The sequence below is a fragment of the Chroicocephalus ridibundus genome, chromosome 1, assembly GCF_963924245.1.
Source record: "Chroicocephalus ridibundus chromosome 1, bChrRid1.1, whole genome shotgun sequence".
In the NCBI taxonomy this organism is placed as follows: domain Eukaryota; kingdom Metazoa; phylum Chordata; class Aves; order Charadriiformes; family Laridae; genus Chroicocephalus; species Chroicocephalus ridibundus.
The window spans coordinates 141,620,792-141,644,441 of NC_086284.1; the positions used below are offsets into that span (position 1 = coordinate 141,620,792).

The 23,650-nt window shown below is 42.9% G+C and overlaps 2 protein-coding genes across 5 annotated transcripts; one reads left to right on the forward strand and one right to left on the reverse strand.

The window, feature by feature from the left end:
- Window positions 1–6,502: 6,502 nt before the first annotated feature.
- TMEM52B (transmembrane protein 52B) lies at window positions 6,503–12,660 on the reverse strand. 2 transcript variants are annotated; one of them, XM_063356378.1, is made up of 6 exons: window positions 12,451–12,660; window positions 11,532–12,249; window positions 10,891–10,906; window positions 9,912–9,950; window positions 8,773–8,939; window positions 6,503–8,329 (listed from the first exon to the last, which is right to left on the reverse strand). In XM_063356378.1, the coding sequence occupies exons 2-6, from the start codon at window positions 11,542–11,544 to the stop codon at window positions 8,079–8,081; spliced, it is 486 nt and encodes a 161-aa protein (XP_063212448.1). In that variant the 5' UTR covers window positions 11,545–12,249; window positions 12,451–12,660; the 3' UTR covers window positions 6,503–8,078. The 2 variants fall into 2 exon arrangements, with proteins under 2 accessions (XP_063212448.1, XP_063212437.1); XM_063356367.1 differs by having other exon boundaries at window positions 6,504–8,329; window positions 10,863–10,906; window positions 12,451–12,657.
- On the forward strand, window positions 9,921–22,257 carry LOC134525465 (C-type lectin domain family 7 member A-like). Of its 3 annotated transcripts, none has more exons than XM_063356345.1 (7): window positions 9,921–10,141; window positions 15,819–15,977; window positions 17,578–17,676; window positions 18,001–18,150; window positions 19,780–19,931; window positions 20,856–20,974; window positions 21,196–22,254. In XM_063356345.1, the coding sequence occupies exons 2-7, from the start codon at window positions 15,887–15,889 to the stop codon at window positions 21,356–21,358; spliced, it is 774 nt and encodes a 257-aa protein (XP_063212415.1). In that variant the 5' UTR covers window positions 9,921–10,141; window positions 15,819–15,886; the 3' UTR covers window positions 21,359–22,254. The 3 variants fall into 3 exon arrangements, with proteins under 3 accessions (XP_063212415.1, XP_063212425.1, XP_063212405.1); XM_063356355.1 differs by having other exon boundaries at window positions 15,823–15,977; XM_063356335.1 differs by lacking the exon at window positions 9,921–10,141 and having other exon boundaries at window positions 15,856–15,977; window positions 17,106–17,676; window positions 21,196–22,257.
- The last annotated feature ends 1,393 nt before the right edge of the window (window positions 22,258–23,650 follow it).

Below are 23,650 nucleotides of genomic sequence, written 5' to 3' on the forward strand. Positions count from 1 at the left end.
CCCCCGCCTCCGCCGCGCAGGACCGCGTGTTTTTTGTTTGTAGATTGATTTATTGGGCGGCAATAAATAATAAATTCAAAATAATATTTTTTAAAAAAATTTTTTAAAGGCTTGCAAAATAAACATAACGATTGAGCAACGCCGCACCCTCGCGTGACTCAGGGGTTATAAATACAGCATGAGCAGACACATAATCCACCCGGAACTGCGGGGATAGCCGCCTTGCTCCTCCCTCTCTCCCGGCCGGCGCAGCGGCGTGGGGCGGCGCTCCGCGCGTGGGAGCGGGGCCGGGCTGCGCCGGGGTCCGCGGCTTGGGGTCCCCGGTGTGAATGTTGGCTGCCTCTGCTTGTCTAAAATGGGGGTAATGAGCCTGACCTATTCTTAAAGTGGCTGACGAGGTGTAAGGCCGAAAAAATGCTTCTTTTTGTGACCGTCCCCGTCGCTGTCAGATCTGGATTATTCCCCTGGTTATAACACCTCGGTTAAACAACAAGGGGCAGAAAGTGTGTCACGTAATGTGACAGACCAGATGCACGCTACAAACAGCAGACAGTTAAAAGGGAACTGTCAGCAAACAAGCCAAAATAGCTGGCCAATTTTAGCCCAGTTACACAGCTGATACATATTTGGAAAATCTTTGGTTTTTCTCGTAGTTGGGCTCACAATTACTGAGTGACCAGCAAAAGGGAAGATATTAATGAATGTATCCGCATGCTCAAATCAGCACAAAAAATAATTGCTGCTACCCTGGGAACAATGAATGGGGGTGTATCAAATAATTATTTCTTTGCATGGCTCATCCAGAGGAGCAGGACTTTTCCAAGGATGATCTTTTATTTGTGTAGTGGTTTTAGTTATACTAGTAGGGGCTGAGTGGGACAGCAGAGTGCCTCGGGTGATTAACGTGACTCTCCAAGGCCACACCAGTGGCAGAGCTGAGAGGACCCAGGTTCTTATATCTGATCCAACTCTGTGCCAGTGTGTTGATGCTGAATGAACAGGGGTAGGAAAAGAAAAATTGTTGCTGTTTTGCTGTCACTGTGCTTCTACAGTGTGTTTAGAATGGAAAAAAATCCAGGCTATAGCAGACTCAGCTTGAATCCTGAAGAAATTGAACAGCAAGCAGGATGATCTGTAATGATAAAAATAGGATCAGGGGAAAATAAAGCCCTGGTCTTTTTCTACAAGTACTCACATAAATCACAGAATCCCAGAATGGTAGGGGATGGAAGGGACCTCTGGAGATCATCTAGTCCAACCCCCCTGGCAGAGCAGGGTCACCTAGAGCAGGTTGCACAGGAACACGTCCAGGCGGGTTTTGAATGTCTCCAGAGATGGAGACTCCACCACCTCTCTGGGCAGCCTGTGCCAGTGCTCTGCCACCCTCAAAGGAAAGAAGTTCCTCCTCATGTTTAGGTGGAACTTCCTATGCTCAAGTTTGTTCCCGTTACCTCTTGTCCTGTCGCTGGGCACCACTGAAAAGAGCCTGGCCCCATCCTCCTGACACCCACCCTTTAAGTGTTTATAAGCACTGATAAGATTCCCCCTCAGTCTTCTCTTCTCCAGACTGAAATGACCCAAGTCCCTCAGCCTTTCTTCATAAGAGAAATGTTCTAGCCCCCTAATCATTTACTCCCCTAAATCCTTTAGGCTGCCCCAAAAAACTCATAGCACATATATTGATATGCACGCTTGAGTTGCCTGCAGGGTGGGAATCAGGCCGACATTGAGGGTAGGAAGGGCCTATTACAAATTCTCACTGCAGTTCCAGGGTGTTAGCTTACGCTCTCTGCCTTGTAGAGAGTTCTTTCATGTACTGTCCACCACCCACCTTTGCACTCAATAGCACACTGCTTTTTGAACTCATTTTGGTAATGCTCCCTCTCCAAGCCCTAGTCCAGTGTGATCTCTCATCTTGAACATAAGCAGGAGAGATGTGGAGGAAATACATTTATGTAGTTGCAGATATGCTCAGATGACGGCAGCTCCCAGATAATCATGCCTGGCACGGGGCTATAAATGGGCATGGGATATAAATCTCACCCACACTTATAATGTAGGCATGTACAGCTGAGCCTGTCACTTTAAACTGCCTTTGTGGTCAATGGCAATAAATAGGTATGTTGGAGTGGGATTTTTCTCACCTAAAGCATGACATCTGCTTTTGGATGGCCAAAGTGTGCCCGCAAGAACTATGGCAGGCGCTTTAGTGTCTAAGCTTCTGCTGCTCAGTATGGTGTAGTGTGGCCTCCTGCACAGCTCCAACAGGTGCACGCCTGAATCTCTTAAGGAGAGAGCAGCCCACAGTGGGAATGGCGTGGACCGATGTGTCCCAGCCTCCACCAGTGCATGTGCATTAATGTTTGTACAGGAAGTGTCATCAGCTTGTTTCTGTCTGTCCTAGGACATGTGAACATTTCCCCATGGTTGCAGGTAGTGTCAGAGGATCTCAGAAGGGTGAGTCAGAAGGAAGGCATTATTTTTGTGCAGTGCCATAGTAAATAGCCTAGACTGAAGGAATCCCAGGGTTCAGACCTGGGGAAAATTCTGGTTTCAAAGCATTATGCCTTTCTGTAATACCTGTGTTTGGCCTCCTTGCTTCCTAACTACCAGCAGCATAGCAGTTGCTAAAGTGTACTGGAGGTCTGTAGTGATATAGATGCTTCTTCCTCAAGGACAAAAGACAGGAAATTTTCTAGCCTGTTTCACCCAGGCTGCCAACACATTCTGGCAATCTTAACAGACTGATTTCAAACTCCCATTGTCCTGTAAATCACTGTTTGCATCTCCAGGACTATACACAAGGCAGCTGAGCTAGCATCTAGTTTGAATTTCTGTCAACAAATCAGAGAGGAGTTCCAGGGTTCTTCCCTGGCCTGATGCAAAGACATGGCCTGCGAGTGCATTGCTAGGTGACTTCTCCTCCCCCAACAAATCCCACGTGAGGATCATAAATCTCCTTACTGAACTCTTCCTGCCCTGATGATGCAGCCCCGGACGTGCAGCCACAAGCCTCGCTCCTCCCACATTGTCGCTTCCTCCCCATCAGGCACTGAATTCCCAGCCCTCTCCTCCAGCTCAATAATAACAATAACGTCACTGGCACAACAGCGGGCAGGAAGATGATACATGTAGAAGCAGTGACAAACAGCTAATCATCTGACTTAAGGGTCTTATTAAAATGTCAACCCATGGGCACGTGACAAACCCCACATTCTGGGTCCGTGTGCTCGAGGGAGGAACTGGAAATGGGGTTTGTTATGTTTCCCACCTTGCACTGCCAGCCCAAAGTGGTCCTCCACAGTGTCAAAACAATATACTCTTTCTTAACCTAGAGTGTCAGAACAGCTCTGAGCAGGTAATGTATTGCTGTGTCTGCAGCTCACGCAGGCAGAGGTTCACTCTAAAAGGGATTCCCCAAGTGTTGCCAATACTGTAGCCACAGAAGCAGGAGATAAAAATATTTGCACAGAATCTGGGGGCAGGGTTCGCAGCCTGTGCTGTACCACGCAGAGCTCCAGAGTCACTGCTGGGAGCTCTGCAGCGCACTACTGTGAAGTGAAGCTAGCTTAGGTGGCTAACTGGCTAAAATTCTGTGAATTAAGGACAAAAATATCCATTATTTGCCCCGTGTTTCTTGGAGATGTCATCTAGGCGGATGTCTTTTGGCAACCCCCTGGAGCTACTGTTCAGCTGCCTATAACTCTGGACTCCCTTGGATATTTCTTTGATTAGTACCTCTTCTTGAGTATTTATTCCATTTGTGCCTCCATAGGCTGAATTTTTTATTTTTTTTTTAATCTTTAGTGTGGATTCAGCATGTCAAAGCCTCTCTTGTCAGAAAACTACTTTGTAGTCTAAATGCTGTTTAAACCACAGAGGGCATACCTGAAGTCACTTGTGATTCTGCTCTGTTTGATGTCCATCCATGGCTCGGTCCTTGCCTGGTGTCTCTCCTGCACCACTTGTGACTGGTCACCAGTTACACTTGACACTAGATCTATAGCGGCCTCAGAGCCAGTTGGGCACATTGACCCTGGGTGAGGGTACAGGGCTAGTCACTCCCAGCAAACAATGGCTAATTGTGTAGATGTTTTCCTTTCCTCTAGGAAATAGCTTTGTATTGTCTCTGCTGAACTGCCATCTCACTGCTCTATTTTCTACAGCTTCTTATTTTTTACAAAAAAGCTGCGCATTCCTCCCAAACTGATTGTATGGCCCAGCCTCAGCTCAAGTTGCTTAAATGCATACAAATGATGTTATGAGGAGATTAAGGAATGAACATACCTTGCTCCATAGTGAAAAGCAGTAGTAAAGGACAAAACCCCTGAGCTGAATAACGTGAGTCTGAGATCCCTTTGTTCCAACTAATAGTTTGGAGTGGCCTGTTAGGGACAGGTGTCATTGTTACTTACAGTCCTCTGAAAACAAAGGAGGAACACAACAGTGAAGCCAGTGGGGTGTTTCTGACGACCAGTCTTTCTCAAGTACCACATGTTCTAGGGGTACCTAAGGATGGTGTGGACAACTCCTTTGCAGCACCTGGTGTTGGTGTTCCTCTCATGGTTCCAGCTCAAATTACTCCACGTGGAGGCTAAAGGTAGTCAGTGGAGACCAGCTGCTTTTTCTCCTTCCGTATCACTTGCCCCGTGCTTGCTCAGGTCCCAGCCTTTTCCCAGTGTTTGGTCAAGGGTTGAGTGAACAAGCGAGCCGAAGCCGAGCCATGGGTCAGTGACTTGGTTATGATATAGTTACCTTCAGTACTTTGTGCATCATTTTGCCCATCTACAAATGGAATGCTAAGGCTTGTCTGATACACAGGCAGCTTGACAACATACTTAAAGTCTGTAACGTGCATGGGGATCTTTGAATGCAGGTACTTAATTATTCATAACTGAAGAGGATTGCTTTTGATTGTATTCTTTCCCATGCTATGCAGGATATTGGAGTGCTCTGCAGAAAATGTGTACTCCAGCGCAGCCAACTTGACACCGGTGGCTGTACACAGCAACTGAACAAACCCTAAAATTATTTAATGATTAACAGAAACCTTTTATTTGTTTTCCAAAGTATGTCATTATGTATTTGTGAGCAGTTCATGTCCCTATCGCTCTTAAGTGCAGGGAAAGCAGTTGCTCTTCGAATATTTTTTTAAAATGTTGCATGGAATTATTAGTTCTTTATGCCTAACAATATTTAATATTTTTACTTAATTTTCAATCTGAAAGCATGAAAGATTTCAAAGTGCTTATTGGTTGATATAATACAACACACAAAGTATATTCAAGGTCCAGACTCAACAGTGAGACAGAACCACCACTCATGGAGTAAAAAAACCAGCTGAATAACAGCAAATTGCAGTACCAAGTAGCAGTTTACCTCTGTAAATAAGTAAACTTGCTATATTTTTACGGGGTGTGGCCCTGCTTTGTCACAAAGTACATGTGGTCTTTATTGAGACTGTCCTTGTTTTTGGATTTTTGTGAGGAGAGAATGTCTTTGAATCCTAACAGATTTGAGGGTGAGAGTGAAGTGTTTCCAGTCACTGACACCTGGTCTTTGCTTTCCTCCACAACCTTGTATGGTTAGATAGAGCGTCTGTAGATCTGCTGCTGTTTTTTGTTTGTTCGTTTTAATTTAATCTGGTGTTTATTATGTCTTATGGGCTCTGAGTGGCTGATCCCTTGCAAGAGTTATAAATATTTCCTCTGAAATCGCTTATCTGAAGTCAGTTTAGTAGGAAACAATCCCTGAGCAAGTGACTTTATCTACCATTATTGTCCCTTGAAATATTTTGGATGTCTTGCCAGTAAAAAAACCTTGAGGGTACCTGCTCTAGCACCTAACGACTAAGAGCGAGACAAGCAAAGAAAGATGTGAGCAGAGGGGAATGGGCAGGAGAGTTAGACAATACTGGCTCTGGTCAAGGGAAATACGCTGAAACCAGCAGGTAATACCGAGCTTTGGGTACGAGTGACCTGTAACTTTTCCCCTTGAAACCAAGAAAGGAGACAGTGGAGGTGAACTGATGCAGAGGAGGAGAAAATCAAGAATTTTTAAACTTCCCTTTTCATTGCGCATCTTATAAAGAATTTACGGTGAAATTATTATTGCAAATTATTAAAAATTGCGCAGGATTGCTGCCCTGTGGAGCAGGGCTGCCACCTCGTGTTAAATGCCCGCGCAGCTCGGGGCCGACTAGACAGAAGGAAAGGGGCGGAGACAGCGGAGGAATGGTATGTTCCCTGGAAACGATTGGGAAGGCTTCCAGGAAGTTTCTGGGCTTGATAGCGCTTGACGCATGTTCAGCAGATCCAAATGTCTCTGCTTGCTTCGGGCTTTTACTGTGGAGTAAACAAGAGCCTTCCAGGAAATGTTCTGCAGCTTGGTGAAGTCAGGCTTGAATTGGACTTCAGAGATGGGCTGATGAAATAGGTCTCTAGTAGATGCTCCACAAACAGTTGTTATTATTATTTCAAGCAGGCTGTATAGCAGAAGAGACATAACCTTATATGTCACTTATTTATTTATTCCATTCCAGTTTATCACTCATTAATGGTACAGTTAGGTAATGACTAGGCAATTCAGGAAGAAGTTTGTGACCTAGGAAATCAAGACCGTCACTAAATTCCCTTTGATAGAAAATTCCTGTGGCTGGACAAGGTCTGTCAAAATACCTTTGACACCATCAAAGGTATTTTGGTTGTTCAGTTATGCTTTATGCTATCCCTGAAGCTGTCTTAGCAACCTTCCATAAAATTTTCTATGGCTGTAATCTCAACAGCATTTATGTTTCTCAGTATATTTAGGGACCTGGTCCTTGTTCTCCTTAGCCACAAAATAACCCTATTTTCTGTATTTTCACAGGAGTGTTGTGAAGATCAGCATACTGAGGACAGTCAGAATTTGGGTACTCCATTAGGAAGGGCCATCCAGGCACTTCAAAAGATGTGATATCTGTGACCTGTGCATTCATATCAACATTAACATATGCATGCAATTCATTCATGGGTGCTTATGATCTGATATTGGATGTCCTTCTGCTTTAATGTTTTCAGTTGCTGAACCTGGGGTAGAGACATTACGGATGTTCTTCAACAGTTACCTTCTCATGAGTACCTAGTCCAAGAAAACATTTTACAGTTGGTCCATAGCTGTGTTCATCCAAACGCCTTGATTAATATTTCTGAATGATTCAACATATTTGTATCAATCAGGTAAGACTCACAAATTATTTCCATTTAAGAAATGGCTTAAATATTTTAAATGGTCTTATTTAAGACAGCAACATTAGGAATAATTAATAATTGATAGAATATGAATGCAACTAAAATACGATTGAACTTTACTTCAGGGGTAGTGTTCCTGCTCCTCTCCTTGTTTGATACGTTATTGCACATGTATTTTTTTAATTCAAATATAAAAGCTAGTGACTCCTGTTTCAGAATTCCTATATATCATATTCATAACCAGTCTGTATTCATTCTGTATATCCTATAGGGCACTTAGGACACTATACTGCACACACTACCAAATGTATGCTATCTGTTGTTTACACGAAGATTGTGTTCCTACACACCTCCTTTTTTTAATTATTTTTTTTTAAATTACTATAAATGGTTGGCACTTTCCAGAACTTTGGTTTGTTGTTATTATTAGGTATTAAGACCTTCTCACATGTCATTCTTTTTCTCGTTGTGAAGACTTCTCTGCCGTACCCAGGAAACTTAGGCTGGAGACAAGCAGAATGAGACAGCATCTGCAGTCTCCCTGCAGGTCACTAGCCTGCAAAGTGACTCAGCACCTTGATTCTGCTGCCTGCTTGTTTGTGCAAAGGGTGATACTAGTGATGTGTGTGTGAGTGTCATAAATGGACATGGGGACAGCCAACTGTTGATTTTCTGAAGGAGGAGTGAAAAGGAGCCATCAAAATATGCTGGATCTAAAACTATTTTAGTCTTTTTCTTCCCTTTCTCAGTAGACTGAGGAGGTTAATCTGATATTCCTAACCCTGTTAAGAAGAATTAGTCTCTGCATATAACTATTCTGTATTATTTGCCATTCAGTAAAAACAGGCACTAGTGTCCTGGGAGGGCTGGCTGGGCATCCTTGCCCTCAGCAGATGCCTGCAGTTTTTCCTCCGGCACTGGATCCAGGTCTGGCACTTTCTGCCCCGTCTTGGCAACTGTGAATCTGCTCATGTGCAGAGCTTCTTCGTAGACTGGAGGAGTGTCTGATGCTGAGAGGGGTGGCGTTCCCTGCGCAGCGTTATGGGAGTGTGCCACCGCTAATATCCTCCTGGCAGCAGGCCCGAACACAGAATGGAGAGCTGAAAGGGTGAAGACAAAAGCAGTTTGCCTCATCCTGAAAACACCACGCGATTAGAGGAGGACAAGTATATCTGTAGCGCACAGGCTTTTCTCTCCCCACAGCCTGAATGTTTTCCTGCCCCTTCATCCTTCCCTCAAAGGGAGGTGTGTTAAACCCCATCAACAACATCCCACAATTACTCCTTCCTTAAATGCCAATGAGGCCTGTAGCTGCCCTCATTCCACCCAAACATGTCTCAAAGCTGATTCACCATCTGGCTGCATTTGCTACACGAAGCCTGGTGAGCACCTTAATTTGTACTGTGTACAGATCCTGGTTTCCCCACATCCTGCCATGAACTTCCCTCTGCCACCTTGGGGTGCCGCAATCTGGGCTTTTTAGAGTGCAGCCCCTCACGTCGGGCCGTGCTGAGGTCCCCAGCCTCTGTCAAAGCCAACTCACAGGTAATGGTGCTCTGAAGGGTGCTGTCATGATCAAAAGCAATGACGGTGACCTCATAGGGTTGAGGACCCGATTCCTCCCCTGTCTGACGGCAATGAAAACAGCATCTCACACAGACGGAAACCAGGCCACACAGGAGCAACAGCCCACCGATCGCCACCACCAGCCTGGAAATACAGAGGACACAGAATTAAGACAGAAAGACTTATTTTGCAGGGGACCTTTTAAGGTCTCTCCCTGCTTGAAGTAGAGCTAACCTCAAAGCTAGATATGATCATTTAGACCCTTGTCCAGCAGATTTTGGACAGTCTCCAGGGATGGATATTCCATGTCCCCTCCAGGCACCCATTCCAGTGCTGCACCACCCTTGGGGGAAGCATTTTTCCCTTCTGTCTAATCAGAATTCCCCTGGATGCAGCTTGGCCAGTTGCCTCAGGTCCTTTTGCTGGGCACCTCTGAGAAAACTCTGGCTCTATCTATCTTCTCTCTAGATCCAATTTAGGTAGTGGAAAACTGCAGTTAGGTTGCACCCTTAGCCTCCTCCAGGCTGAACAAACATGGTCCTTTCAGCCTCTCCTCATACATCACGTCCTCTGGACCCCTGACCATTTTATTGTCTCTCCAGTGGACTTGCTCCAGTTTGTCAACATCTCTCTTGTACTGAGGGACCACGACTGGACAAAGACTGGACTATGTATTCCAGACGTGTCCTCATGAGTGACAAGCAGAGAGGAAAAATCATATCTCTCAATTTACTGGCTATACTCTTATTAATGCAGCCTTGTAGATGTCAAACAACTACCATCCTTTTTAATCTCATCCCGTTGAGAACTACTAAGGATTCAGACTGAAATTACTTAAAAATTGTGCCTTTTAAAAGGCATATTGTGCTATGAATGCTTTATTAATATTGTTCACCTGACTAAATTAATAGATGGAATAAAAAAAGGAGGCTGGCAAATCAACATTTGTTAAAGACATGCGATAGCTAAGGGGTTGCCTTGCTACTGTAGAGCATTAGTGTCCCAAGGGAAAGTGGGGGGCGGCATCACACTTGAGCAGGTCACAGTTAATCCCCCTCTTTGCTGCTGGAATTGTCCAGTGATGCAGATATTTAAAGTAACCATATGCCATCTTACCAGATGTACCACAAACGGTCCCACTCCGTACCTGAACAGCTGAGGAGAAGAGCGTACAACATACAGTTAGCCACAGAATGCCAAATAAATGGGAAGATCCCTACTGCATCCTCTTCCGGCTCCCCTCACACTCCCTAATTACACTCCAGCTTCTAAATGGCACAGTGAAGAGTAACTCGCTGTGCTTCATGGAGGAGATACTTGTCCAACCTCATCAATATCTCTGTCAGGTGAGTTTGCCTTCTCTTTGGCTTTCTCTCTTTATTGTTCCCCTGATATTTGTGCCTGCCCAATTCTGTTTGCAAACCTTATGGATCTGCATTATGTCATAATTTCTGAACTTCCCTTCTTTTATATATTTTTTTCACAATTTAGTCTGCCAAACCCTCTTATCTTTTGCTTTGTTTTTTTTCTGACTTTCTATTTGATTTCTTTCTGGCTCTATGGGAACATTTTGGATGATGTGTTGTATGTTCCTTTAGTTTTAGTTAGTAGACCTGTCTGTGCATTTTTAAACACTATTTTTTAAGTCAAAAAAGACTCCTCCTAGGCAATTTTACATATTTGCTTTGCCTTGATTTCTGTTATTCTTACAAATGACATCAAAAAGAGGAATATTCACCAAAGCACTATATTTCAAATAAATTTTCAAGGAAAGGTCAATTCCAAATTTATAATCTCAGTCAATCAAAATTACACCAGAAAGCTCTTAACCATTACAGTTATCCAAACAGGTAGCAGAAATAGTACCACATGATCAGTATGTTGGATATATAGTAAAAAATACACTTCACATTCAAAGCAATGGAAATTTTATCTGAGTTTTCAATAGTTGCAATTAAAGGAAGCTTTTCTGGAAAATGTCAGCCATCATGTCATAACACTGATGTCTAGTACTGCCTTTGTCCTTCGTTGTCTTCTTAAAAGAGTGCCCGATCAACAAATTCTTACAGTTCAGTGTTGAGACAGCCTTCCTCACCTCTCACTTGGGAGAACTAGAAGGAGAAAATCAAACAAGACACAGCTGGAGTGAATTAAGTCTTTGTCATATGCAACTTTTATCTCTGGTCACCTGGACTACTACCTGTCTGAATCTCCTACAGTAAATACTTACTGTTATCTATCTTCTGTTGTTTCCACCGTATATTCTGCTGTAGATTTGAAGTTACTGTGATTGTTTCACATCTTAACTTCACATCGTCATTAAAATCCTGTTCCCAGCACAGACCCTGACTTACCTTCACCCTCACCACAGGTTTCCCTTTCCCCACCGCAAGCTGTGTTATGTTACAGATGTAGATCCTTGTCCATGCTCAAATATTAACACCCTTTAAATGTCCTGCTTCATATTATACCTAAACTGACTTGAATTCTGCTCGGTCCCTTCAGCACTCCTAGCCTTCTCATTCCTTTTCCTTGGGTACCCTGTCCTCTGTGTTACCATCCACGGAATAGCAGCAAATATTCTTCTTTTCTGCTTGTCTGCTTTTTATATGTCCAGGTCTTTCTAATATCAGGGCAATTATTGTGATTGTCAATTGCTAATGCCCCTTCATCTTTCCAAGGTAACTCCCTGACTGAGCAGAGACCCCATAACAAGGAACCTGAGATGTGACTTACCCATAAGAAACATCCTAAAACAAAGCAGATCATGACTGGACTATGCATCCCCGTAGGGTGGTTCTGTGGCCTCTTGGTGTCTCAAGCTGCTCGATGTCTTCTTGTCCTTTCTAGTTCCAGTTCATCCTCACTAGTCCACTGACCAGGAGAAGGTGCAGATTCCTTGTTGTGCGTTGAATCCAGTCTCTTCTTCCAGCTCTGCCTCTTTCTGTCCTCCTCTGGGTATATCCTTCTGCTCTGCCCTTTAAATTTTTGCTTTCTCTCTTTCCCTCTTTGTCACAGGCAATTCCTGGTTGTTTCTGCCTGTCTCCTTTTGTTATACTCTTGGCCTGCTTCTCTCCCTCTTTTGAAGGGATCTCTAAAGCCTTCCAGTCAGATCAGGAGAAAAGCGGTGGCTACAAGTTCTTACTTTAGATGTTGAACTAGTTCAGTGAAGGGCATCATGAGATCTCTGCATACCTGGCCGTTCCCTTCTGTGAGCAGCAAGGGTCTCTGAGTTTGTTGATTCCCAGTTATTCCTCTCCCCGCCCCTACCCTGAGGGGGGGTGGGTTGAAGGTCATGTTATTGACCTGTTTAAATGGAGTTCAGATTCCTCTCCCTCCTCCAGTACCCTCTTCTGTTCCTGCACTCACATTTTCCTACTTCTGTGGATCCAATCTATTTACTTTAGCCATATGATCAACATCCAGAGTATATGTTACAAGTGAGATGTTCCTGCTGAAGTGAAAGAGTTTGCAATAGAATAACTCTGTACAGCATTATGTATATAGTTATATATATATGTGTATATGTATATGAATGCAACACATAGATACACATCTATGTGTATATATGTATGCATATACATATATGTATATATATGCATATGCAATACCTCTTCCATCTCCCATTTTAAGGCTCTGCCACCGTCCCTCTTACCTGGTAGACTGCTGTGTCAGTCCTGCAATCGACAGTCTGCTCGCTCACAGGTCCCACTCCTGAAGTTCCTGCATGGCCAGCCAAGTTCCCCTGAATACTTTGCATCACAGGGAATACATGTTAATTCTCCTGTCCTGGATACTATTTGTCCTGCGGCTGGTTATATTAGTAGGTTCCATCCAATGACCCATTCATTTTCTCTCTGTCGTAGAACTGCTTTAGATTTCTGTTAGTGCTTGTGGCTATTCACAGTGTTATTACATGCATATAATTGTGTTCACCTTCTCTTTCTCTTTTGAATAGTTGAGAGAGAAAAAAATGCTATGCAGCAATGTGTTACTATTTGTGTTTGGGAACCTCCTGGGACTGGTGCATAAATATATGTTAAGGGCAAGAAAGCAGCGAGAGAAACTTGTTGCCCCATGTTGCAGTCACAATGCATTCACATTAAACTGGTGAATCATTAGCCTTGGTGATGCATATTGGAGTTGCAGAGCAGAACCAATGGATTCATGAACATAATGTATTCTCCCAAGGCAGGCTAAAAACCATTTACCATTCTATAATTGTAAAAGTACTGTTGCGGTGTAAACATGGAGTATGAGCATGCACTTCTTTATCTATCTATCTATCTATCTATCTATCTATCTATCTATCTATCTATTTATCTGTCTGTCTGTCTGTCTCTCTGTCTGTCTAAACTAGTCTGATACTAGAAGAAGCTTTCTGTGGCCTGGTCGACAAAAAGAAACATGGAAACATGAGCTATTGGCTTTCTGTTTACATGGGAATTGCCCAATATTCTTTTTGCCTCTTTCTCTTTAAATTCTTTTATGCATTATAGGAGTTTTAGAAGAAAAGACCCAGCAGAACTGTAAAATAGCCTTTCTCGTATGTACAGCTTAAAACTGGTGGGATTCAATGTGGAAAAGAAGTGCAAATTACCCATGTTTTTCAGGGGCTTTTTATTATCGGTGTGATAATTCAATAGATTATCACATGATTTTTAACTGAAATTCAGTCTCATGATAATTGCAAATTCTAGAAGGATCAAACTGGAGAAATATCAGATAAAGTGATAAAAAATGTCTTTAAAGAAAAAAGCAGCAGTGTGACATGAAGCTGTGACCCCTCCAAAAGCATATCATAAGTCGTTCTTGCTGAAACTTATTGATCATTCTTTTTCTATTTCTATGGCATTGCAATTAATACTGTGCTTCCAGTAAACCAGCAATGGCTCTGCTAGCCTGTCACCCAACAATGATTTAAATTTCTCCACATTCCCCTGGTACTTTGCCTCAATTATCTCAGTATTTTATTTTTCTTTGTTTTATGTTACCTTGAAGTGACTTTTCTCTTTCATATTTCCTCCTTGCCACCTTTCAAAAGGTTTTAAAAATGTGGTCAGATTCTTGCAGAACTGCCAAAACAAACAGATATCTCATCATTGACTTTTCACCATTCTTTGTGATTGTTTAAACTCTAAGGGTCCATTCCATAGTAAGCTACATGATTTGAACATGTCCTTCCTTGGGTGCCAAAGCAAACTGTGGTATGGACAGAAAATACTTCTGTCTTCCTGGCTTCCCTGTTCTGGCTGTATCCAGGGATGTGTGTCAAACCTGTTCTAACTTTCATTTCCTCAGTAGCATGGTCTTAACTGGGAGTTAAGCTTAAAGAGCTGAAAAAAACCGCTGCTGTACTGCTTGTACTAGTAGTTGAGAAATTGCTGCTTGTTCCTTGTTACTCTTCAAAGGAGTATTCCTCCCAAGCCAACTTGACTAATCATACACAATACTTCCCTGTAGCATCTAGAAATGTAAACTGTGGGAACACAAATGTAGGGCTCACAGGGATCCCTGATACTTTTGCAGGTGTAGTAAGACATTATCAAAGCTTTCATGTATTTTATACTCGATGATGATAATCCAAAAGGGCTCTGTTGCTTGTAAAACAAAACAAGATAATTGTTGAATAAACTGAGCAGAAAGAAGCAGAATACTTCTCTCCCACATTTCATGCTCTTTCCACTGAGGACGTAAGGGTTGTTACCTCCCCTTGACAGAAAATGTGACAGAGGGTTCAAAAGCAGCAGCTCATTGGAGACAGGGTAGGACACTCTTGTAAATTAACATGTATTGGTCTATATGTGTCTGCCCGGATGCTGGAGTATAAGTAATTGCACTCCATTTTTCCACTCTAAGATAAAAGTCTGGGAATGCCTTCTGCCCTGTACCCAGGGAGCTTTGATCTCCAGCGGCCTGGTGTTGGCAAAACCCCAGGTGAGACGTGGTGCTGGGGAAGTATATTCTGTGCTGCCTGGTGCTCATCCTTGTTCCCAAGTTAACAGCTGGCGAGACCAGTAGTTCTTGGGCTGTGTGCGGTAGAGCCGTATGAAATAAAACTGAAAGTTCAGGTCTCATTCCTGTCATTTCACCAGCAGGCCTAGAAATATCAGGGAACGTAGGACCAGTTGTTTCTCCATCTTATTCCTAGTGCTCAAAGTTCAGGAGAGTGTTGTGCAGGTGCTCCAGCACAACCATCCTGCTTGGATGCAGCAGCAGCCCTAGTGCAACGGCATGCTACTGTGCTCTGTTTATCACTCTTGCCGAAAGGCAGGGATTATCACATGTGACTTTGCCTAGACTGCTTCCAGGCCAGAGCTAGTCCGGGAGCACAGGATCATATACTGGTACATGATTTTTCTACCCAGACTCCTCATTAATTCAGCAGATTTCTTCATCTCATTCTCTTTTACAGTGCAGACATACCTGGAATGTCAGCTGGGAAACCTGGATTCATTTCTTTGAGTCCTAGGAATGGGCAATGTCTGTGACAAGTCCATGTGCTATCCCATCAGGACAAGTGTGATGTGCTTACAGGCAATAAGCAAAGGGGATCAGTATGTTTCTCACTTTATTTTACCTCCAATCTTCCTGTGCCCCTCGGGAGATCAAGGAGCTCTTCTGGCTGAATTTACTGAATGTTACTCACCATATAATAAAGCCAGGAAACAAACTCCCCTGCTGCTGAAAAACTTCAAGGAATTCTTTAGATTTAATCCAAAATTAATGTAATTTCCTCTTCACCTCACCTCTTCCTTCTTTTCTTTCTACAGAAATGATGTACCCCCAAATCATGTAACTCTATGCATCTGTTCCAGGAACTGAGAACTATGAGATATTCATGTCCCATTGCATTTTTGCACACAAGGGAAATTTAAATACTCTGGGACTCTGCTGCATGTAAACAACTTGAAGCATCGCTTTGTCATGAAATCCTTAGTATGAGCCAAAAACCCCTTCTGACTTCTGCATGAATCACTCTGTTAACGCTCCCAATGACACTGACTGTTTGTTTGATCCCAGGCAGAACCTTATCCCTATTTCTTCTGTGGGAGCAACCAAATTGTTGAATTCTCCTGTAACTTGCCAAAATGACAAGTGAAGAAGTGACATACGCGGACCTGAGGTTCACGACACTAGAAAAATCCCAGGACCAGGAGCTCCATACTGCCAGAGCGAAAGGTAGTGCTGGTTTTTGGGGGCAGTTCTCTCCAAGGCAAACTCTCACCTTGGAGAACATTTTTTATGTGAGACTCAGAGGAGGATGTCACCTATCAAGGAGCATCTCAGCTTCTGGGAGCCCTTTGGACTCAAATCTTTGAAGAAATTGGGGGGAGAAAACTAAAAAGGCAGGAGATTAAAAAGAATGTAAGGGTGGAGAATATGGAAAAACTCTTTAGGTTTCAGAGGAGAGATATAATTAAGGTTGTGGGATGCAGTTCAGTAAAAATAAACATGTTCCAGTTAGACATTAAGTGTCAGCTCCTGGAAGTTAGTTAAGTAATCTGCGTAAGGGACCTTGCAAAAGTCTTTCAGATTTACTCATTTAAATATGACTAACTGAATCAAATAAAGGGAAGCTGGGGAAAAAATATGTTTTCTCTCAAGGGAAGGAATAGATGGACAGATACCTTTTTGTTCTTAAAAATCATAAAAATTATATTTCATAGCTTCAAGAGGAAGGGAAGAATGTGGCTGGTCCCAAATCTATATTCTTTATGCTATGCATTAGTGCTTTAGAATTGCTCTGTATGAAAGGTAGTAGTAAAGCAAAGAGAGGTTTTTTTTCAGCCTGGCTAAATGTCTGGAGATGAATTTGATAAATTTGATAATAATCTAATAGATTAAAGAGCTCTTTCTGAAGGAAACTTTCCCTTATTGGCTAGCCAGTGATTATCTCATTCTCACTTTTTGAGGGGTCCTTGAGTTTTATACTTGGAGCCTGAAGCTGAACTACCAGTAATCTAGTAGAGTTCTTCTCAACTAGAGTTGAGTTAGGGTTAGAGTTAGGGAACACAGGGGATAAAAGGCAGAAATACCACAAGTTGGTATGCCAGTTATTTCTCTTGGTGACTTCAACATAAGTATTCCCTTGGAAATTTCATACTGGAGTCTAATAAAAGAACACAAAAGTCTTAAATTGGAAGCAATCCATTCCTCTGTGTTTTTTTGGGCTCTGTGTGATTTCACATGGGTCTTTGCATCTGCCCACATTGCAAGAACGGGTGTGTGCATTTCCAATTGTGAGACTGTGTTTCTGTGCAACTGCAGGTATGTGGTCTTGTTCACATCTGTGTGCCCTTATTTCAGATTATTTTACAGGGACCTGGCTTTCATTGGTGACTGTTCCTGAGGGTATTTTCTCAAAAGGTGAATTTATTCCTGATTTGGCAGGTTAGGCACTCAAAAGTAAAAATACCCCAAAGTAAAAATACCTGGCTGCATATGAAAATTTCAGCCATGTTGTAAGCACAAATACTTTGATATTCTTTCCCCATGTGTGAAATCCTGTGCTGTTGAGCTTTATTTGTCCAATCCGTTTTCTCTTAAAAGCTCCTGGCTAAGCTAGTCTTCACAGCTTGCTTGCTTTCCAGCCCCTGTCTCCTAAGGAGGTCCCAAATGATGGGACAGTTTTCATCATGTAATACCACATACCAGTCTGAAAATCAGCAGTTCACTGGGCAGACTACCAGTCGTGTTGTCTTGTGCAACGCAGGAGCTGCAGATACAAAGAAGAGAGGTTCCTGTTCTTGCTGCTTTTCCTTCTTTTTGTCTATCTCAGATTCCCCCAGTCCGTCTTCCTGTTGGCGACTGGCTACAGTGGCGCTTGGGGTCTTCTGCCTAAGTTCAGTGGTAGCTGCAGGAGTCTTGGCTGCCAGGTGTAAGTATGGTCACGGAAGGGGTGCTCAGAGTTCAGTATGAACAATTAAAAGTCTAGGAAATTAGTTAAAGAAAAGGATTAGCCTAGGGGATTAATGATGCAAAACGGTGTCTCTTGCTGGAAGAGTTTACCTACTCAAGAGATCTCCAGTCTTTGAAATTGGGATGCTTTACGGCTTGCTCATAGGTGTGCACAAACTGTACGTAGGTCAAGTGTATTCAGTCATGGGGAGGTACGCGTGTCTTTGGTAAGTTCATTCAGGTTGCATTGAGCATTTTAGCTTTAATATTAATGGAACAATTTCATGTTTCCCTGTGATTCAAGTCATCCTGGTCTGCCACCTTGTGCGTGAAAGGGATGAAAACTCCACTCTGCAAAAGGCACTTATGGAAAGCCTCAACCAGCAGCTGGAACACCTCCAGGCTCAGAATTTGAACTTGACAGAGACTGTAAAGCAACTTGCCACCTCCAGAGGTACATAGTGGTGGGAAGATGGTGGTTCCATTGCATTATGGTAGCCACAGATTCATTTTTTTTCTATCAAGCATATTGGAAGGAATAATAAAAAATCTCTAAAATTGCCTGGAATTATTTCATTTAAAAACAAATTTCAACCAAGTCAATCAAAAGGCTGCATTTCCATTTTGATCATTTTTAAGTAACAGTCTTTCTGAAGTATGATTATTAGATTTTTGTAATGGGTATGGATTATACCCTAAACTAAACATTTTAATTCAGAAAATACCATGATGATGGCACTTCTTTTTTAAAAAAAAGAAGTGTTTCTAATAGGTAAATCTACCATTCCTTCTTTCACAGTCAGTTTCAGTGAATCATCTTAAAAAAAATTTGATGGAAGATTCCTACTGGTTTTAATTGTCTGGAATGCTTTGACTCCTCAATACAGCTTCATTCTGTTATGCAGTAGTGGATGCAGCAGTGTCAGTACTGCTGCTCTCTACCAAGTGGGATCATAATCACTGTCTTTAACAGTTTACACACTATATGCTGAGGGTGTCTTTTTTCTTGTGCAAAATTATGTTGTGAAACTTTAATGATGTGTAAGCTGAGTATGTTAGATTATCCTACAGCAGAGGGAAGAGAATTGTAATAAGTTAACATCTTGTGAGAGAGTCGCAATGCTATTATCTATGTAAATTGTCTGCATTTGAATTTAGTGCAAACCAGAAACTATTTGTGAGAGTCAAGTGCACTGTGCTGTGCTATCTATTGCCATCCAGCATCAAGTCCTAGCATTCCCAGCTGGCACTCATTTGTTACAGCACATAATGGTCCTGCAAACTGTAGAGCAGTGAACATGATTCACCCTATAGTTGGGACCCAGTTCCCAGAGATTTCAAAATATTTTGTCTGGCAGGTTTTTTTGCTGCTTGCAATTATTTCAGTTTCCAACTGGAAGGGGAGTTCTCCAACAGTGCAAGAGTGAAAGAAAAATCCAACATTTTTGAGTTCTTCCTCGATTCAGTATTACTCAGGGTCCCTACAGGCAGCTAACAGAATAATGTGGCCAAAAAGAGTCAAAGTGTGGCTGTCAGAAAGGTGTTTTCTTTAACAGCCATGGTCTTGTTATCTTTCACTTTGGCTGGCCACCACTGTCTGATGTCTGCGCACTGCAAATATGAAATGCTATTGGGAAAGTTAAATTGTGTTGTAAAGCATATAGCAGGGAAGAGCTGGCCTTAATGTTAACAAGAAGTTAAAAGTAAGTTCACATGAATAGAGACGTACTCATGTGACTGAAAGTATAGGCTTTTACTGCTTCCACCTAGATCCATGTCTCGCTGAACCTTCCAAAATTTTCTCTATTTGTGTTTTACTACCACCGTTCAGGTTTTCTGGTCGGATTCAAAACACATTTATTATTAGGTTTTCTGATTTTCATTTAGAAGTGTTTTTATGTTCTTCTGACAACTGGGTTTATTAAGTCTCCAATGAAGAAATGAATTTAGGTGCAGAATGCAGGAGGAATTGTTGCTCCTCTGTGATCGAGAGGCTGTGCACTGCTCTAGTGATCCTGCAGGGTTCCACTAGACCACTGGAGACTGACAAACCTCATCAGGTGCTCTTTTGTTTTTTTTTTAGGACATAAATGTATTCCTTGTCCTGAGAACTGGCTGCAGTATGGGGAGGACTGCTATTACTTTTCAAAAGAATGGAAAACTTGGCAAGAAAGCAAGGCTCAATGCTCTGCTCTGGAGTCCAGACTTCTTAAGATAGAGAGTAAGGAAGAGCTGGTAAAGATTATTTTTTTCTCTCTCTCTCATTATACGTTCTGCATTTTGCTGTGGCATGAGCAGCCACTCTTCCACTGGTTCTATGGCACCCTGTGGCACGCGTGGGCTGGACCAAGTGGCAAAAGCTGTCCATGCTCCACTGGAGCCCCCCTACTAGTACTGTGGCTGCACCCTCCCTGGTGTGTCTCTACTGGCTTAGGGGGGTTAACTGAGACACACCAGCTTGGGTCTACATCTAGATCCTCATCTCATCCCAGGGCAAATACAACCGTGCTAGTACTGGTTGGCAACTTTTTTGTTGTCTTGCTGGAGCAAACTATTTAGCAATAATCAGAAGCCTGGTCTTCATTTTCCTGCTGTCCACAACTAGAAAGCTCGCTGGCCTGGCCTGCTCACTGCCGTCTTCTCCCACAGGACCAGAAGAAGATTCATATCTTTTTCTGACTCCTATGTTGTAGATGAAGCAGCAGATAAAACACAGCTAGAAGAGCTCTTCGCTGTGAAGGAATTTCTACCCAGACCCTTAATGGCAATGGGATTATGTCTTGCACTCTGTGATTTTATTGTCTGTGTTTTGAATTTCCTGTGTACATTAATAGCAAATGATGCAAAGGCCTTTTCCTGCCGGACTTATGCAACCAGGGCATTGGAGGGAAGTCATTATCCTATACCCATTACCCAGCTAACTTTGGTTATCTCAATACTACTGAGAGCTACTGAAGGCTCTCAGCAGGTTCATTTTCATTATCTCCAAAACAGCACTGACTGCCATGAGTAGGAGGCACCGCCCAGATTCACTTGCGAACCAAAGTCTGTTATGCACGGGTGTGAGCAGCTCGCTTTTGTTTGCCTCTCTTCCAAATCATAGGCTGTTATGGGGCCACCGAGATGTGATTCACAGGCTTTGCACTTATTTCTGTACAGGACTTCGTGATGCGATCCGCACAGTTTTACAGTTCTTACTCTTTCTGGATTGGGCTGTCTCGCAATGGAACTGAGGGGCCCTGGCTGTGGGAGGACGGATCAGCTTTCTCCCCTGATCTGTAAGTCGCTGCACAGATAGGAGCAGACCATGTCCCTGTGTATGTGTTATGAGCCAGAAGCAGCAACTGTTAACCACCGCTCAGTAACCTGCAGTCCCCCAGCCTGTTTGCCAGCAGAAGGGTTACCCATCACTCACGTGCTTATCAACCTAGGCAAGCCCCCATCAGAGAGCTTGTATGCATTCCATGGGATGATGAATATCTCTGCTATTTTTTCACAGGTTTCAGATCCAACGAGCCAGCTCAAGTCCTTTCCTAGACTGTGTGTGGCTTCAAGGTGCAAACATAGATGCTGCACGGTGTGGCGAGTACAAATTTTACATTTGTGAGAAAGTGGCGTATCCTGCCATGGTCAAGCAAGCGAGCTACTTGGACAGGCTCTAGTATGCAGAGCCCTATCCTGGGATGCGCTTTTGTGAGGGCAAGTTCTGCTCCAGGGTTTGTGATAAGGAAAACAAGTCTGAGCTCAGGATAATGTAACATCTAAGCTTAACTTGCCCTCTGGTAATGCACATCAGCCAGACTCCTTGAGCTTTTTCTTCAACAACTTCATTCCCTCTTTGTTCTTTCAGCCCTTGCATTCTTGTGTAATCACTTCTATCCATTTCTCATAAATTCCTTTCTAAATGAAACAAAATTAAGTATGTGATTCCAGAACTCTATTTTAAAGCTTCATACCTATCTCCCAGAAACAGAGATCAATGACCGTTTGTAAGAGTAACACATCATGTTTTCAAAATCGGGTATGCACAGGATGTGAGCTGTCAGTTTACAATAAATTTCTAGGTATTTGATTTAATTTCACTCCCCATCTGCTGACAACTAGACAGTGCAACAGAATCAGAGCCTGCACTAAGAGAAAAATAAAAATATTTCTAGTTCTTCTGGTTAGAGAGGAAAGCTTTCAAATGGGATTGCATGCCCTATTTGAAGGCAAAAAACAGAAGGCAAATACACAACACATCTTTATTGGAGAAAGTCAGCAATATTTAAAGCCCAGGAATGCCAGCATAGCTGCTAGTGGATTGTTCTGCTGCAATGGGCATTATAAGGGAAGGTGCATTCCTCTAAGACATCTGTCTTGGTAATTATCCCTGTCACATTTGATCCAGTTCTTTGATTTCTCAAATGCATTTTCCGTTCTGTTGCACAATTTCACAACTGGAATAAATATTGCAGCTACTGACCGTTTCTGTAGTGTGTCTTTTTAGTAAGTCACTGGGCACAGTAGGCTCAAAACCCATCAGATACAGGGCCTTTAACAATGCAAACTCTCCTGCTGCTTTGCTGCTGTTTAGGAGGCTGCTCAAAGAGAAGACTGCATCAGAGAGAGCATCTCTCTTCTATGGCCCTAGCGAACAACAGAGATCTTTGAAATCTCTCAAAAGCAGTCAATTTTATGGTTGGAACTTCTGTTCCTGTGTGTATTTTGTACTAATTTACGGCATTCAATGAAAATTGAATTGTAAGTCGGGGAAGGTGGAGGTATTTAGGCAAGCCTCTGATTATGTTTATTTCAGACATAAAGCTGTGCATCAGAACTCTGCAGTAGCAACAGCCAAGTGTGCTGCATCCCTCTCTAAATGAGTGTTTAGCAATATGGCAATTATCTTAATTATGGATATGAAGAAGTAATTTAGAGGAGCAGGGACAACAGAATGTCTTGCCACACAACTATCTCATACTCTGGAAATGCTTCCTATTTGAAGTCTAAGCACAGGTTCTTAGCAGCTGTGGCGATACTACCTGGGATCCCACCACTGACTGGTCTACAGGGGATGCAGGTACAACATGAACGATGGGAGGGGTAACCCATACAGGGCCGCTGTTCTAACACACGCAGGGCTTGGTGGGAGGCCCCATCTTCCAGCCCTTGATAATGCAAGAGAATCTTAAAGATCACACAACGAGGAAGCAGCAGAGCCCTCACTGAGGGGCCTGGCATGAGGAGGAGCCGGTGAAGAGCTGAAGCAGTGAGCGAAACTGATGTGAGGGAACTGGTGGCATGGGCATGGGGTCAGCGGACCGGTGAAGGGAGCAGTGGTTGATTGTAGGGGCCTGGCTGACGGAAAAGTGTTGCCTGTGAAAAGCACTGGGATTATGGACTATTGCTGGGGGCGAAATGCTGCAGAAAATGAAGGAAGGAAATGCTGAATGAAAGTCTGCTATTCTGTATTGTATTTGGGAGGAAAATCCATTAGCCTGTCTTGTCCCCGTCCGGGTCATGAAGCATTGGCCCCTGTGCCTGGCTGCTGAATATTCACAAGCTGAGGGACTTATAAAACAAGGGGTAAGTTCCTGGTCCTTATTGCTGTCTGGTTTTTTTTTTTTTTTTTTCATTTTATACCACATCTTCATGCCTCAGTGACTCGTAATTAGAAGTGCTACGCGATGAGCCAAGTTGCACAGAACAGAAGAGCGCATACATGGCATCCAGTAATTGCCCTGAGGTGTGCAGTGTACAACCTGTTACTGTGTTTGTTTAATACTTAACCCTGAATTTCCTTGATATGTAGCATAAATCAGTTCTTGAATTTTGGCTTAAACCAGGGGGGAAAAATTTACCCTTACGCATAAGATGATCACTAATTCACAATACAATAATTATTCTAACAGATGTCACATTTTTTGTTATATGAGTTTAAAATGTTCAGAACCTTAAAGCAATTCAGAACT

Bases quoted from the DNA above. Each gene is read 5' to 3' on its own strand.
- TMEM52B (XM_063356367.1), bottom strand. From the start codon at position 11,579: ATGCATAGTCCAGTCATGATCTGCTTTGTTTTAGGATGTTTCTTATGG. The intron at 9,951-10,862 runs GTAAGAATTTGT...TCTTCTCCTCAG, and splicing joins GGCTGTCTCAACACTGAACT to CTGTTCAGGTACGGAGTGGG. The intron at 8,940-9,911 runs GTAAGATGGCAT...CTGTATTTCCAG, and splicing joins GACCGTTTGTGGTACATCTG to GCTGGTGGTGGCGATCGGTG.
- LOC134525465 (XM_063356335.1), top strand. From the start codon at position 17,415: ATGATGGGACAGTTTTCATCATGTAATACCACATACCAGTCTGAAAAT. The intron at 19,932-20,855 runs GTAAAGATTATT...ATTTCTGTACAG, and splicing joins TAGAGAGTAAGGAAGAGCTG to GACTTCGTGATGCGATCCGC. The intron at 20,975-21,195 runs GTAAGTCGCTGC...ATTTTTTCACAG, and splicing joins TCAGCTTTCTCCCCTGATCT to GTTTCAGATCCAACGAGCCA.